The sequence below is a fragment of the Pteronotus mesoamericanus genome, unplaced genomic scaffold, assembly GCF_021234165.1.
Source record: "Pteronotus mesoamericanus isolate MK-2021 breed Mesoamerican mustached bat unplaced genomic scaffold, CSHL_Meso_final contig_1189, whole genome shotgun sequence".
Lineage (NCBI taxonomy): Eukaryota > Metazoa > Chordata > Mammalia > Chiroptera > Mormoopidae > Pteronotus > Pteronotus mesoamericanus.
This window is the reverse complement of record NW_026555038.1, coordinates 3,019,991-3,032,352: the sequence shown is the minus strand read 5'-3', so window position 1 is coordinate 3,032,352 and position 12,362 is coordinate 3,019,991. Positions and strand designations below refer to the sequence as shown.

Below are 12,362 nucleotides of genomic sequence, written 5' to 3'. Positions count from 1 at the left end.
TTATAGGGTGGTTGTGGGGAAGGGAGAGCATCTATCCCTGTTGCAAAGATGGAAAACAAGAATTAAAAGGAGAACCCGCTGTTTGTATTTTCTTAAGTAAATTTAAGAATATTATTTATACTATTTTATTTTTTAATACTGTGCTAATACATGTTCATTATCTATAAGTCATATTTGTGTCTTTTTTCAGTCTCTCAGGTACCTGAATGTTGGCTTTGTATTTGAAACTCCTGGAACTTCAGAAAGTTTTATTTTGAGACATAACTTGTCTCAAATCACACCACCTATATAACTGTACAGGTGCTTAGCCCAAGCCTCAGAATTACTGGACTCATCTGATAAGAAAATCGAACAAAGCAAGAGTTGTGTTTAGAAGATGCAGCCCCTGAATAAGTTGATGAATGTCTTAAAACCTCAAAATCTGACTCTACACGAACAAAGTGAGGTCCTGAGAGCAGATATGTCTTGGCAGCAGGAAACCATTTCAGTCAGGGAGACCTATGATTCTGAGGCCTCTCGTCAAAAGTTCAGACATTTCCAGTACTTGGAAGTGTCTGGGCCTCATGAAGCCCTGAGCCAACTCTGGGAGCTCTGTCTTCAGTGGCTGAAACCGGAGGTTCATACAAAGAAGCAGATCCTAGAACTGCTGGTGCTTGAACAATTCCTGACAATTCTTCCTGAAGAGGTCAGGACTTGGGTGAATTTACAACATCCAAAGAACAGCAAAGAAGTGGTGACCCTCATAGAAGAAGTGATTGAAATGCTTAAAGATAAAGGTGAGAATATAGAAAACTGGTTGTAGAATAGTTGACTGTTATGTGGAATCTAAAAAAAACAACACTGAGCTCATAGATTCAGAGAACAGATTGGTGGTTGCCAACAGTGGGGAATAAGGAGTAGGCAGAATGTATGAAGAGGGTCAAAAGGTACAAACTTATAAAACAAGTAAGTCATGGGGATATAATGTACAGCATGGTGATATAGTTAACAATATTGTATTGCATATTTGAAAGTTGTTAAGAAAGTAGATCTTAAAAGTTCTCAAGAAAGATAATTTGTGCCTATATATGGTGACAGATGTTAACTTGATTTACTGTAGTGATTATTTTACAATGTATACAAATACTAAATCATTATGTTCTATACCTAAAACTAATAAAATGTTATATGTCAATTATGCCTCAGTTAAAATAAAAGAAAAACCTTTAAAAATAGTTGACCTTTCCCATATGAAGAAAAGTTATCTTTTTTGAAGTGAGGAGGTATCAAGGGCCAGATCATGAAGGATTTTACTATATCACAAAACATGGATTTTATTCTGTAGGCAATAGAAATAGAATGAGATCTCACAGGATGAGTAGAGGAGTACGATTTGGTGTGCATTTTAAAAAATATCATGTTGGTGCCCTGGCTGGTGTGTCTTAGTGGATTGAGCACCGGCCTGCAAACCAAGGGGTCACGGGTTCGATTTCCAATCAGGGCACATGCCTAGGTTGTGGGTGGGCCAGGCCCCTAGTAGGGGGTGCCTAAGAAGCAACCACACATTGATATTTTTCTCCCCCCCTTTCTCCCTTCCCCTCTGTCTAAAAATAAATAAAGTTTTTTGTTTTTTTTTTAAATCATGTTGGTATCAGTGTAGAGGTAGGGGGTTGGCAAACTGACCCACAGGCAAAATATTTTTGGAAATAAAGTTTTATTGGAATATAGCCACACCCATTGATTCATATTTTATCTGCAGTTGCTTTTGTGCTATGACCAGAGTTGATTAGTTATAGCAGAGACTGTATTGCCAGCAAACCTAAACTATTTACTATTTGGATCTTTACAGAAAACATTTACCAACTTCTTAAGTAAAGGATAGACCTGAAGGGCTCTGAAAATAGGAAAATCAATTAAAAGGTAGGTCAGGTGTTATAGAATTAAGGGAGCTTTGGAAAAACAGGAGTTTGAACCTAAAGGATTTATTGATTACCTGAGCAAAGTTTCAAGTATGAGACTAACATACAAAAATCAATTATATTTTATATGCTAGCAATGATCAATACTAAAATGAAATTAAGAAAACTATTTTTAATAGTATCAAAGAATAAAATACATAACTATAAATTTAAATAATGAGGTGTAAGACTTGTCCACTGAAAACTACAAAACATTGTTGAAAGAATTGAAAGACCTAAATAAATGAAAAGACACCCAGTGTTTTTGGATTAGTATTGTCACAATGATAATACTCCCCAAATCAATCTATAGATTCAATGCAATTTCTATCAAAATTCCAACTACCTTTTTGCAGAAATGGGAAAACTGATACTAAAATTCATATAGAAATATAGGGAAATAAAAACCCAAATAGCCAAGACAACCTTGATTAAGAACAGAGTTTCAGGATGCACACTTCCTAATTTCAAAACTTAGTGCAAAACTTAAATAATCAAAGCCATGTGGTACTGGAATAAGATAGACTTACATAAGCGGAATACAATTGAGAGTTCAGAAATAAACTTATACTTCTCAGTCTGTTGATTTTTTTTTTAACAAGGGTACTAAGACTATCAACTGAAAAAAGTTTTTAACAAGTAGTACTGGCACAATTTGATATCCACAGGCAAAAGATTGAAGACTTCATACCATATGCAAAAATTAACTCAAAGTGGATCAACAAACATAAATATGAGCTAAAGATATTCTTAGAAGAAAAGATTGGAGTAATTCTTCATCACTTTGACTTTCATAATTGATACTTAGATATGGCACCAAAAATACAAAAAAAAGAAAAAAGAAAAATTAGACTTCATCAAAATTAAAAACTTGTGTACCAAAGGACACAATCAAGAAAGTGAAAAGAATGAGAAAATATTTGAAACCCATATCTGTTAAGTCCCAGTATTGGGAAAATGTTGAGAAAAGAACTTTTACAACTCAACAATAGAAAGATAACACAATTTTTTAAATGAGCAAAGGACTCAAATCGATGTTTCTCCAGAGAAGATATACAAATGGCCAACAAGCATAGAAGTAATTTTTCAGCATCATTAAGTCATGGGGGAATTGAATATCAAACCTGCATTGAGATACCACCTGACATCCACTAGGATGGTTATACTAATAAAAGGAAAAGATATTTTAAAAAATAACATGTTGTTGAAGCTATGGAGCAATTTGAACCCTTATATATTGCTTTTGGGAATATAAAATGGTACAGACATTGTGAAAAACAGTTTGGTAATTCTTCAAAAAGTTACACATGGAATTACCATATACTGAAGAGAGTTAGTTGAAAACGTGTTTACACAAAAATTTGTACATGAATATTCTTAGCAGCAGTATACAAAATAGCCAAAAAGTGAAAGCAATCCCAATGTCCATCAGCTGATGAATGGATGAAGAAATTAGAGTATATCTATACAATGGAATAATATCCAGCCATTAAAAGGGATGAAAAACTGATACACGGTACAGTATGGATGAAATAACATCATAATGAGCCTATATGGTAATAACTCAGTAAATATATGTTGAATAAATGAATGAGCAATTCTTGGTATATTACATCAAGAAGACTATAGTTAAGTGCATGAACTGCTGCTAAGAAAAAATTTTGGTAGAGTAGAAAAATCTTTATGAGGAAGTGGGAATATGGAGGTATGAGTATATTAAAACTTCCAAGAACATAATACTGAAGGATGAAAAGAGGCATTGATAGTCAAGATCCATTTTACATTAGAAGGGAAAGGAATATTCTATAAAGAGCTTGAGAATGCATATGAATTTTTACTTGAATGGGATGAGAGTTTCTGTGAATACACTTGTAAAAGTTCAAGAAGGAGGTCAGTAGGGAAGAAGAATCTAGGAAAGGAAACAGTAATCAGTGAGAGCAATAAATAAGGGCATAGCTAATTGGAGGTTTTTGTACCTCTTCAAGATATCTCACATATTACCAAGAATGACAGAAGTAAGCAATGTTGTGTTGACTGTCCTAGGGATTGAGCTGACAGAGGTATCAAAAAGCATTATAGGCCTGAATAAAGTTAACAGTAATCTTTGGGCAGCGCTCAAATAGCATATTGCTGAGAAATGTGGAGGGTTTTTTTCCTCCAAATTCCACCTTTATTTACAAAACGGTCTCATAAAATATCTCTATTGTTTCTATTTTTATTTTACCCTAAATCAATGAAAACTTCTTCAAAGAACAGCATTGGTTTAGAGTCTGGCATTTGAGGATCATTGGTGTAATTAATGAATCTTAGAAAAACTTTAGGAAAGTGGCCTTTGGGTATACTTCTCACCAACAGGCTGGAGAAGAGAATTGGTAGCCACTGAGATTTTTATGTACTTGAAAGAGTCACTAGTTTGTAGTGACCAGACTAAGTGTGCAATTAGTATATATAGATTAATTTAGAGGAAAAAGACCCTTGAGTAGAATTCTCCCTAATGTGTTTCAGGAAGGGATTGGTTGGATAAAATACAGGGCTGGGCAAAAGTAGGCTGATAGTTCATATGGAAAAATAATGCACTAATTAATAAATAATAATACAAGAATAAAGTCTGGTCTACTCAGAACTGTAATCCTATTTTTACCCTACCCTGTGTTCTTAGCTCCCAGTGGAATTGCACACAGTCTGTGGAGGCTAAGCCTTAGGTAAGATTTAGTTTTGATAGGATTAGTTATTTTTATAATCTGCTTTAACCACAGATGAGGCCTCAAAATATTATTTTGGCCCTCTTGCTGCTGATCCAGTAGCTCTCAATCCTTGGTAGACTGTCAGAATTACTTTGAGAGTTTTTTAAAAATATAAGATCTGGGCCCCACCCTTGGAGATTCTGGTTGTTGGTACAGCCTGGCATCATTATTTTTTCAAGTTCTTTAAAGCTGATTCCTATGAATAAGGTGGTAAAGTTAGTGCTATAACCATTAAGTTTTTCTCCAGGGCAAAGCTTGTCTCCTAATGTTTTCCTTCATCTTCAGGTACACCCTGTGAGGGTTCTGTCCTTCTCCAGAAGGGGAGCATGAAGAAGGAGAAAATGGAAGCTGACTCACTAACAGACAAATCCCAGGTGAATTGGGATTCCACTCTACTGAAATGAACTGCTTTTTCTTTTTTGGCCTTTGAACTTCTGACAAACATAATTCTAAGGACATCAAATTGTTCTCCCACAGGACATTGGACCTATTTTAGTTGATGATACATTTTTTGGAAAATATAATCTTAGTATAATCTCTGTGCATCTATTTCTTCAAAATTGTAAATGGTAATTGAATCTATGAAAACAGAGCCTAGCCCTGACTGGTGTGGCTCAGTGAGTTGAGTGTTAGTCTGCAAATCAAAGGGTTGCTAGTTCAGTTCCCAGTCAGGACACATGCCTGGGTTGTGGGCCAGGTCCCTGGTTGGGGGCCTGTGAGTGGCATATTGATGTTTTCTTTCACATTGAAGTTTCCCTCTCTTTCTCCTTCCCTTCCTCTCTCCCTAGAATTTAAAAAAAAAAAAATCTTTTTTTAAAAAAAGGTAAAAAAGAAAGAAAATAGAGCCTATCCAGAGAATGTTTAGCATTAAAAGTGAAGGCAGCCAAGGACAGAATCCTGAGCAATGTTACATAATCAACAGGAGAATAAATTTCACAAGATATTGAAATGAAAGGACCAAAGTGGCAGAGGAAAACCAGGAATATATGTCACTGAAAGCAAAGGATGAGAATATTTCAAGGGGAAAGTTATTAAAAGTTCAGAAAAATCCAGCCTGAGTAGTGTCTGTTCACATCATTATGGACGGGAAGAAACCATACAAACATACATGGGAAGAGAAGCCAGTTTACAGAGGGTTGAGGGAACAAGAGAAGGGGGGGGAGTAGGCAAAACGAATATAGACACTTACAAAAAATAGGCTCTGAAGTAGGGGAAGAGAAAGGAATTGTATATTTCAGTGTGATTGAAGACACCAACATTGACAAAGTTGAGAATGCTGAAGAGAAGTGCAATAACTGATGGTATAAAGGCCCTTACAACAAATGTTTATGCAGTGCCTAATATGCAAGACACTTTTTCTAAGGGCTGGGAATATGACAGTAAATGAAACAAAACCCCTGCCCTTGTGGAAATTATATTCTCGTAGAAGCAGACAGACAAACACAAGCAAATAAGATAATTGCAGACAGTAATTATTACAAAGAAATACAATAAAAACTGACTAGGAGAATGTCTACTTTGGGTAATCAGGAAAGGCCTGTCTGACAAGGTGACATTGGGCCATGAGACCTGAGTTAGCAGGCGGCATTTCTCAGAGAAAATGCCCTACCTCTTCTGCTAGCAGAGCCTACATCTTCATTAAATTTCTCTCAAATCTGCCTTAAACCCTTTGTGCTCTGAAGTCCTTTTATGTAAATTATTTATACTCTATAAGTTATTTATTCCACAGTTATTCCAACTGTCTATCTCCTCCAGCAAAATGTAAGCTAATCAATTTTTTTTTTTTTTTTGCAGCCCTCACAGTTTCAAGTTGATAGACCTGTAAAAACTTGATTTCATCTCTTAGAACTCCAAACATTGTGCTCTCAATTTCTTGTATATTCTGGCCACCTACTCTATTCTTCCAAATTCATTTCTCCTCTAGTAATATTTTCAGAGTGACCTTTGATTTAAAAGGAACTTAATGTTTTAGGAACCGGTGACAATCAAAGATGTTGTTGTGGAATTCAGCGCCGAAGAGTGGAGGCAGCTGGACCCTGCTATAAGGAACCTGTACAGGGGTGTGATGCTGGAGAACTATAGGAACTTCAGTTCATTGCGTAAAGGTGGCTTCTATGTCTTTACCTAATCTGCCCATTAGTAATCTCTTCATGTACTGTTAAAAATTATAGGACTGCTGAAGTGATTAAGGGCATTTGGGTTTAGGTTCAGGTTCCCTAATATCCTTTGGGCACAATAGCAGATTTTCTTGGCTATACCTGGTTGAATGTCCTTTGTGACATAGAGTTGGAAGTACACAGGTCCCTGGTGATTCTGGCCTTATCTTTCAACAGCTCTTAGATTATGTTGGGATGGGATTATTTTCCCTATAAAAATGTCTGAAGTGTCATGTATGTTTGTTCGTTATTGTTGTTTTCATTTGCCCCATGAACAGAGCTTCTATTTTCCAAACCAGCTGAGGTCCCCAAGTTGGAGAATAAGAAAAAAAGACGTATGATGGAGCAAGAAATCCCAAGGAAAATGTTTTTTGGTAAGAAGCAGGCATATACGAGGCATTTGTCAACAGCTTCTGTTTATTAAACTACAAAGTGCAAGCCAGCCTTTGAGTTGACAGTTGGGGAAGGGACAACAAAACCACCCAAACTTTGAAGGAAAAGAGTCTTCACTGGTTTTTGTTCACACTGTTTTTCTTACGCAGACAGATAAAATAGTGTTATGAGTTAGAAATACAGACATTTAACTTAAAGCTGTGTGGCCGATCTGCCAGTTTCCTAATTTGTAACAGAGTGAATAGTAACTTCCTCCACTTTACTGTGAGGATTAAATAGGCTGATATGTGTAGCATACTTAGAGCATTGCCTGATACCTGCTAAGTGCTGTAGAAACAAATGTTAGTCAACATAACATTAACTGATATTCTTACTTTTAAAGAAAATAGAAAACTGCTTTATCCTAGAGTGGCGTCATCATTCTTCCATTTTTTTCCTTCTTTAACTATAGAAGTCTTTTGACTTATGCCTTAAACCTCCACCTTCATCAAAATCTCTTTATTCTTACAAACATTTTGTTAGAGATTATAAACTACTGTGGGCTTAATATACATTTTATTAAGTATGGAAAATCATGAATAGTAATATAACTCACCGCATTACCTCGCTACCCAGAGCTATGTACTATTAATATTCAGTTTGTTTTCTTAAGCCATCTTCTTTGTAATGATGTATCTCTGTGGCTGGTGACGATTTCTTTTTTCCAAAATTGGGGTTATAGGAATATGTCATTATATACATATATCCTGCTCTTCTTACCTAATATGATACCATGCACAGTTTCCTACAATATTTCACTAAACAGTCTATGAAAATGTGGTTTCTAATTCACATATAACATTCTATCACATACATTTATCAATGTATTCAGCCATTCCTTCCCCCAATCCCAGCTACTGGAAAGTTAGGTTATTGTCAATTTTTCAGGCATATCTGATAACTCCCTTAGGATACCTTATTAGAAGAGGAACTTCAGCATCAAAAAAGGCATGCGTGTGTATGTGTGTGTATGTATATTAATACATATATGAATAAATATACTTATGAATGAATATATAAGTATATATGAATAAATATATATGGGGGGGTGTATTTAGGGAGATGTCCAAAGATGCATTTTATTCATTTAACTTTTTTTCAATTATAGTTAACATTTAATATTATTTTATATTAGTTTCAGATGTACAGCATAATGATTAGACATTTAAGAAGTGATACTCCGATAAGTCTAGTGCTCACCTAACACCATATATAATTACAATATTATTATTTTTTTAATTTTATTTTAATTTATTTTTTCAAATACATTTGTCTCTGCCTACCCCCACCACTTTCCCTTGCCCCCTCCCTCCTTCCCTCCCTCAGCTCTTCCCCTTTGTAATTACAATATTATTGACTATATCACTATGCTGCACTTTGTATCCTTGTGACTATTTTCTAACTACCTGTTGTACTTCTGAATTCCTCCACCCTTTTCACCCAGTTCCCCATTCCCCTCTTCTCTGGCACTGGCAACCATCATTTTGTTCTTTGTCTCTATTTGTCTGTTTCCATTTTGTTTGTTCATTAATTTTATTCTTTGAATTTTATATGTAAGTGAAATCACATGGTATTTGTCTGTCTTTGACTGACTTCGCTTAGAATAATGCCTTCAAGGTTAATCCATGTTGCAGCAAATGGTAAAATTTTATTTTTTATGGCCAATTTATATTCCATGGTGTATATATGTGGGTGGGTGGGTGTGTATTTCACATCTTCTTTACAAAGGGAATAAATATACTTAACTTTCCTGTTAGAGCCTGCTACATCGTCTACAGAAAGATTATATCAGTTCAGACTCTCACTAATAATTAGAGTATTATTTTCTATTATATCTCTGTTTATTACTGTCACCCTAGAAAACATGAGGTATTTTTTTTTTACATGAAATCTTTATTAATTGATAGACAAATTACTCTGTTTCTTCCTTTCTAAGGTAATTCCTCTTTTTGGGTTATCTTTTGGATCCCATTTCAATAAAATGTTCTTTCTCCTATTCTTTGCCTTAATGATTTCCAAACCTTTTTAATATATTTATCCCATTTATTTTTTTTCTGTAATTCTCCTTTTCTAGCCTTACCTCACATTTTCATTCTGTATTTAAGACCCATAAAATAGGCATATCACCTTATATGATTTAGCCTCCTTTTCCTTAATTAAGCAATTTCCTTTCCTCAAGTTTGTGGGATTTTTATTTCTTTTTTAGACAGACAGACAATTTCAGAAAATCAGGATTCAGTTCAAAAGCAGAAAATTTCTGGAGAAGAATCATCCTGTAGAATAATGATACCGAAACTGATGCAAAGTGGGCTTCCTTCTTCAGATGTCTGGAAAAGTGATGATTGTTTACTTAAGAACCAGGAGCACTGGGACATATGTTTGCCACAAAAAGCTTTTATTCATAAGACTGAGGAGGGAGACTTGGAATGTTGTGAAGATAAGAAAAGCTTCGATGGTAAGTCAGTTAACTTAGTTTTTGATACGCAACAGGGATTTCCTCTGAGGAAGGGGTCCCCAAAGTGCGATAAGTTTAAAACTAACTTCAAATTTAATTTAGATTCAGTAGGTAAGCAACATTCAGAATATAATGAACATGGGAATGCCTCAAGCCTGAATACAGATACTCGACACCCAGAAAGTCTTACCATGATGAATTGTTATGAATGTCTTGAGTGTGGGAAAGCCTTCAGCCGGAGTTCATCCCTTGTTCGACATCAGATCATTCACACAGGAGAGAAACCCTATAAATGCAGTGAATGTGGGAGATTCTTCAACCGACGAACAAACCTTACTAAGCATCAAAAAATTCATCTTGAAGTAAAGGCCTATAAAGGAAATAAATGTGGAACTGCCTTCAGTAAGAGGGAAGACAGTAATAAAAATCCAACTCTCCATCCTAGAGATAATGCCTATGAATGTGTTAACTGTGGTAAATCCTTCAGCCGGAGCTCCTCACTTATTCGACATCAAATGATTCATACTGGAGAGAAACCATTTAAATGTAACAAATGTGAGAAAACCTTCAACAGGAATTCAAACCTTATTAAACACCAAAAACTTCATACTCAAGAGAAATCCTTTAACAAGAGTAAATGTGATGTTACCTTCAGTTACAGTACAGAACTCATTCAACAACCATGAGTTTATGCTGGAAGGAATCCCATGAAAATGCTAAACGGAAAAACCTATTTGTCAGAGATTATTCTTTAATTGAAAATAATGGAGTTAATATTGTAGAGAAACTGTTGTCGGATACAAACCCCAGGGAGATTTTCCAGGTGAAGCCACAGAGTTCAGAGTTAAACGTACCACCATACAAGTGTTTATCATTATTCTGATGTTCATTACCATCATCTTTCACTAGTTCATAAATAGGACCTATTCACTTGATCTATTGAGGGAGTTCGTATTTGGGAGAAGCCAAGCAATACACTTGGAGTTGATATTTAATGAAATTCAAATTTTCAGTACTTATAAGAAAATTATAAGAAACCAGGAGCTCACAAGAATACAGGAGGACATTTCTAAGCACTAAACCCTCTGATTTAATGTCAAAGACCACAGTGACAACCAGTCACTCCTTATTAATATCCTTGGCTGTCCTGGTACTCACTGGGGACTGCAATTGGAAAAGGGTTATCATCTGCAATGGGAGGTGGATGTGTTGTTAATCTATATGTATTTTTTTCAGATCTGCATTTTTTAAAAGTACTCTTTGGGACTAGGCTGGAGAGATATCCATAGCCCTAGGTCTCTCATATATCCTAAACATTCAAAGGTCAATAAAGTGTCCTAATTCTCTGTGCACCAGAACTGCCTCTTTATTTCATAAACTGCTTCAGGATCCCTAAGAGTTCTTGAGTTGAAAAGCTTATCTTAATCTGTCCAAAAAGATTCATATTGGAGACATTCCAATGAATGATGATGGTGACTTTTTCAGAGTTCATACCTTCTGCTTTGTTCCAAAGCAGAAAAGCATCCTAAAGTGGATTCCTATGATGAGGTAATAAAGTAGGAAAAGTATTCCTTGTTCATTTGTTCACTCTTTACATCACAAGATGAGTTATATTAAGACAAAACTCTGCACAAGTAATTGATATGGAAATTTATATAAACATAAGGCAATTTGTTAAAGGATCCTAACAAGATAAAAACACTGAATGTAAGAAATTCTTTGAGATATATTGTTCAGTCATTCATCAGAGTACACGAATATAATGGATTCTGACATTCTCATTTTAGGTGTTCTGAATCTTTTTGTCTTATATGTTGTGATTTTATTTTGGGTGGTTGAAAGATAGAAGTACTACTTTTTTATCTCAACAGCTAGGTCTTTGGGTCCAAGTAAAATGCTTTATTTTTTTTCTCCTAAATCTCTCAGCTTTCTAAACACAAAAGATATGTTTACTGTTACTAAGTTAAACATGTATCTTCAAAGACTGTCTCTTTAGAATGCATTCAAAATTTAATTTTTTTGCAGAACATTTACAGCCAGATAACACCTCCCAGTCTTTTCACATAAGTCTATTATTTAATTTTACTGTATGCATTCAAGGCAGATACCTAAGTTGAAACATGAAAGAGTAGAAATTAGCTAGATTATGTGTGGTGGAGGGTGGAAATGTTAGAGAGGAGAGATGATAAAGGAAAAACAGTACAAAATTACGGAGGGAGTAGGGCATGACATCTGAAAAAAGTTCACACACTAGAATATGACACTGGAAAATGGGGGGACAGGAATATATAGAGGTAAAGCTAGAGATCAAAGGCCAGATCATGAAAGGCCATGAAAGCCATCTTAGAAGTTTGGACTCTCTCCTAAAGATAATGGCAAAGAAAAAAAAACTTACCTACACAATTATTTAGTCCTCTTAAAGTGTTAATTGAAATAACAGGCAAAGGAAAATATATGGGAATTGAAAAGGGGAAAATTCATTTGCTGATGATGTAGACCAATCTAAATAGCCTTAAAAAAAAATTGAAAAGCTTAGATACAACAAGTAAATTCCGTTATATATACCCCACTAACCTCAAAAAATATTTTGAATAAATGGAAAGATGTTTCTGGTGAGAAGGTTACTGTCAATGTTGAA

At 35.1% G+C, this 12,362-nt stretch overlaps 1 protein-coding gene across 1 annotated transcript; it reads left to right on the top strand.

Moving 5' to 3' along the window:
- Positions 1–376: 376 nt before the first annotated feature.
- On the top strand, positions 377–10,410 carry ZNF215 (zinc finger protein 215). The gene is made up of 5 exons (XM_054582541.1): positions 377–776; positions 4,967–5,055; positions 6,654–6,786; positions 7,116–7,211; positions 9,476–10,410. The coding sequence occupies exons 1-5, from the start codon at positions 377–379 to the stop codon at positions 10,408–10,410; spliced, it is 1,653 nt and encodes a 550-aa protein (XP_054438516.1).
- Positions 10,411–12,362: the final 1,952 nt, after the last annotated feature.

What these genes read in the sequence shown, in the direction of transcription:
- ZNF215 (XM_054582541.1), top strand. Translation starts at nt 377, where the DNA reads ATGCAGCCCCTGAATAAGTTGATGAATGTCTTAAAACCTCAAAATCTG. An exon ending in TGAAATGCTTAAAGATAAAG is followed by an intron (nt 777 to 4,966) that starts GTGAGAATATAG and finishes CTTCATCTTCAG; the next exon opens with GTACACCCTGTGAGGGTTCT. An exon ending in CTTCAGTTCATTGCGTAAAG is followed by an intron (nt 6,787 to 7,115) that starts GTGGCTTCTATG and finishes CCCCATGAACAG; the next exon opens with AGCTTCTATTTTCCAAACCA.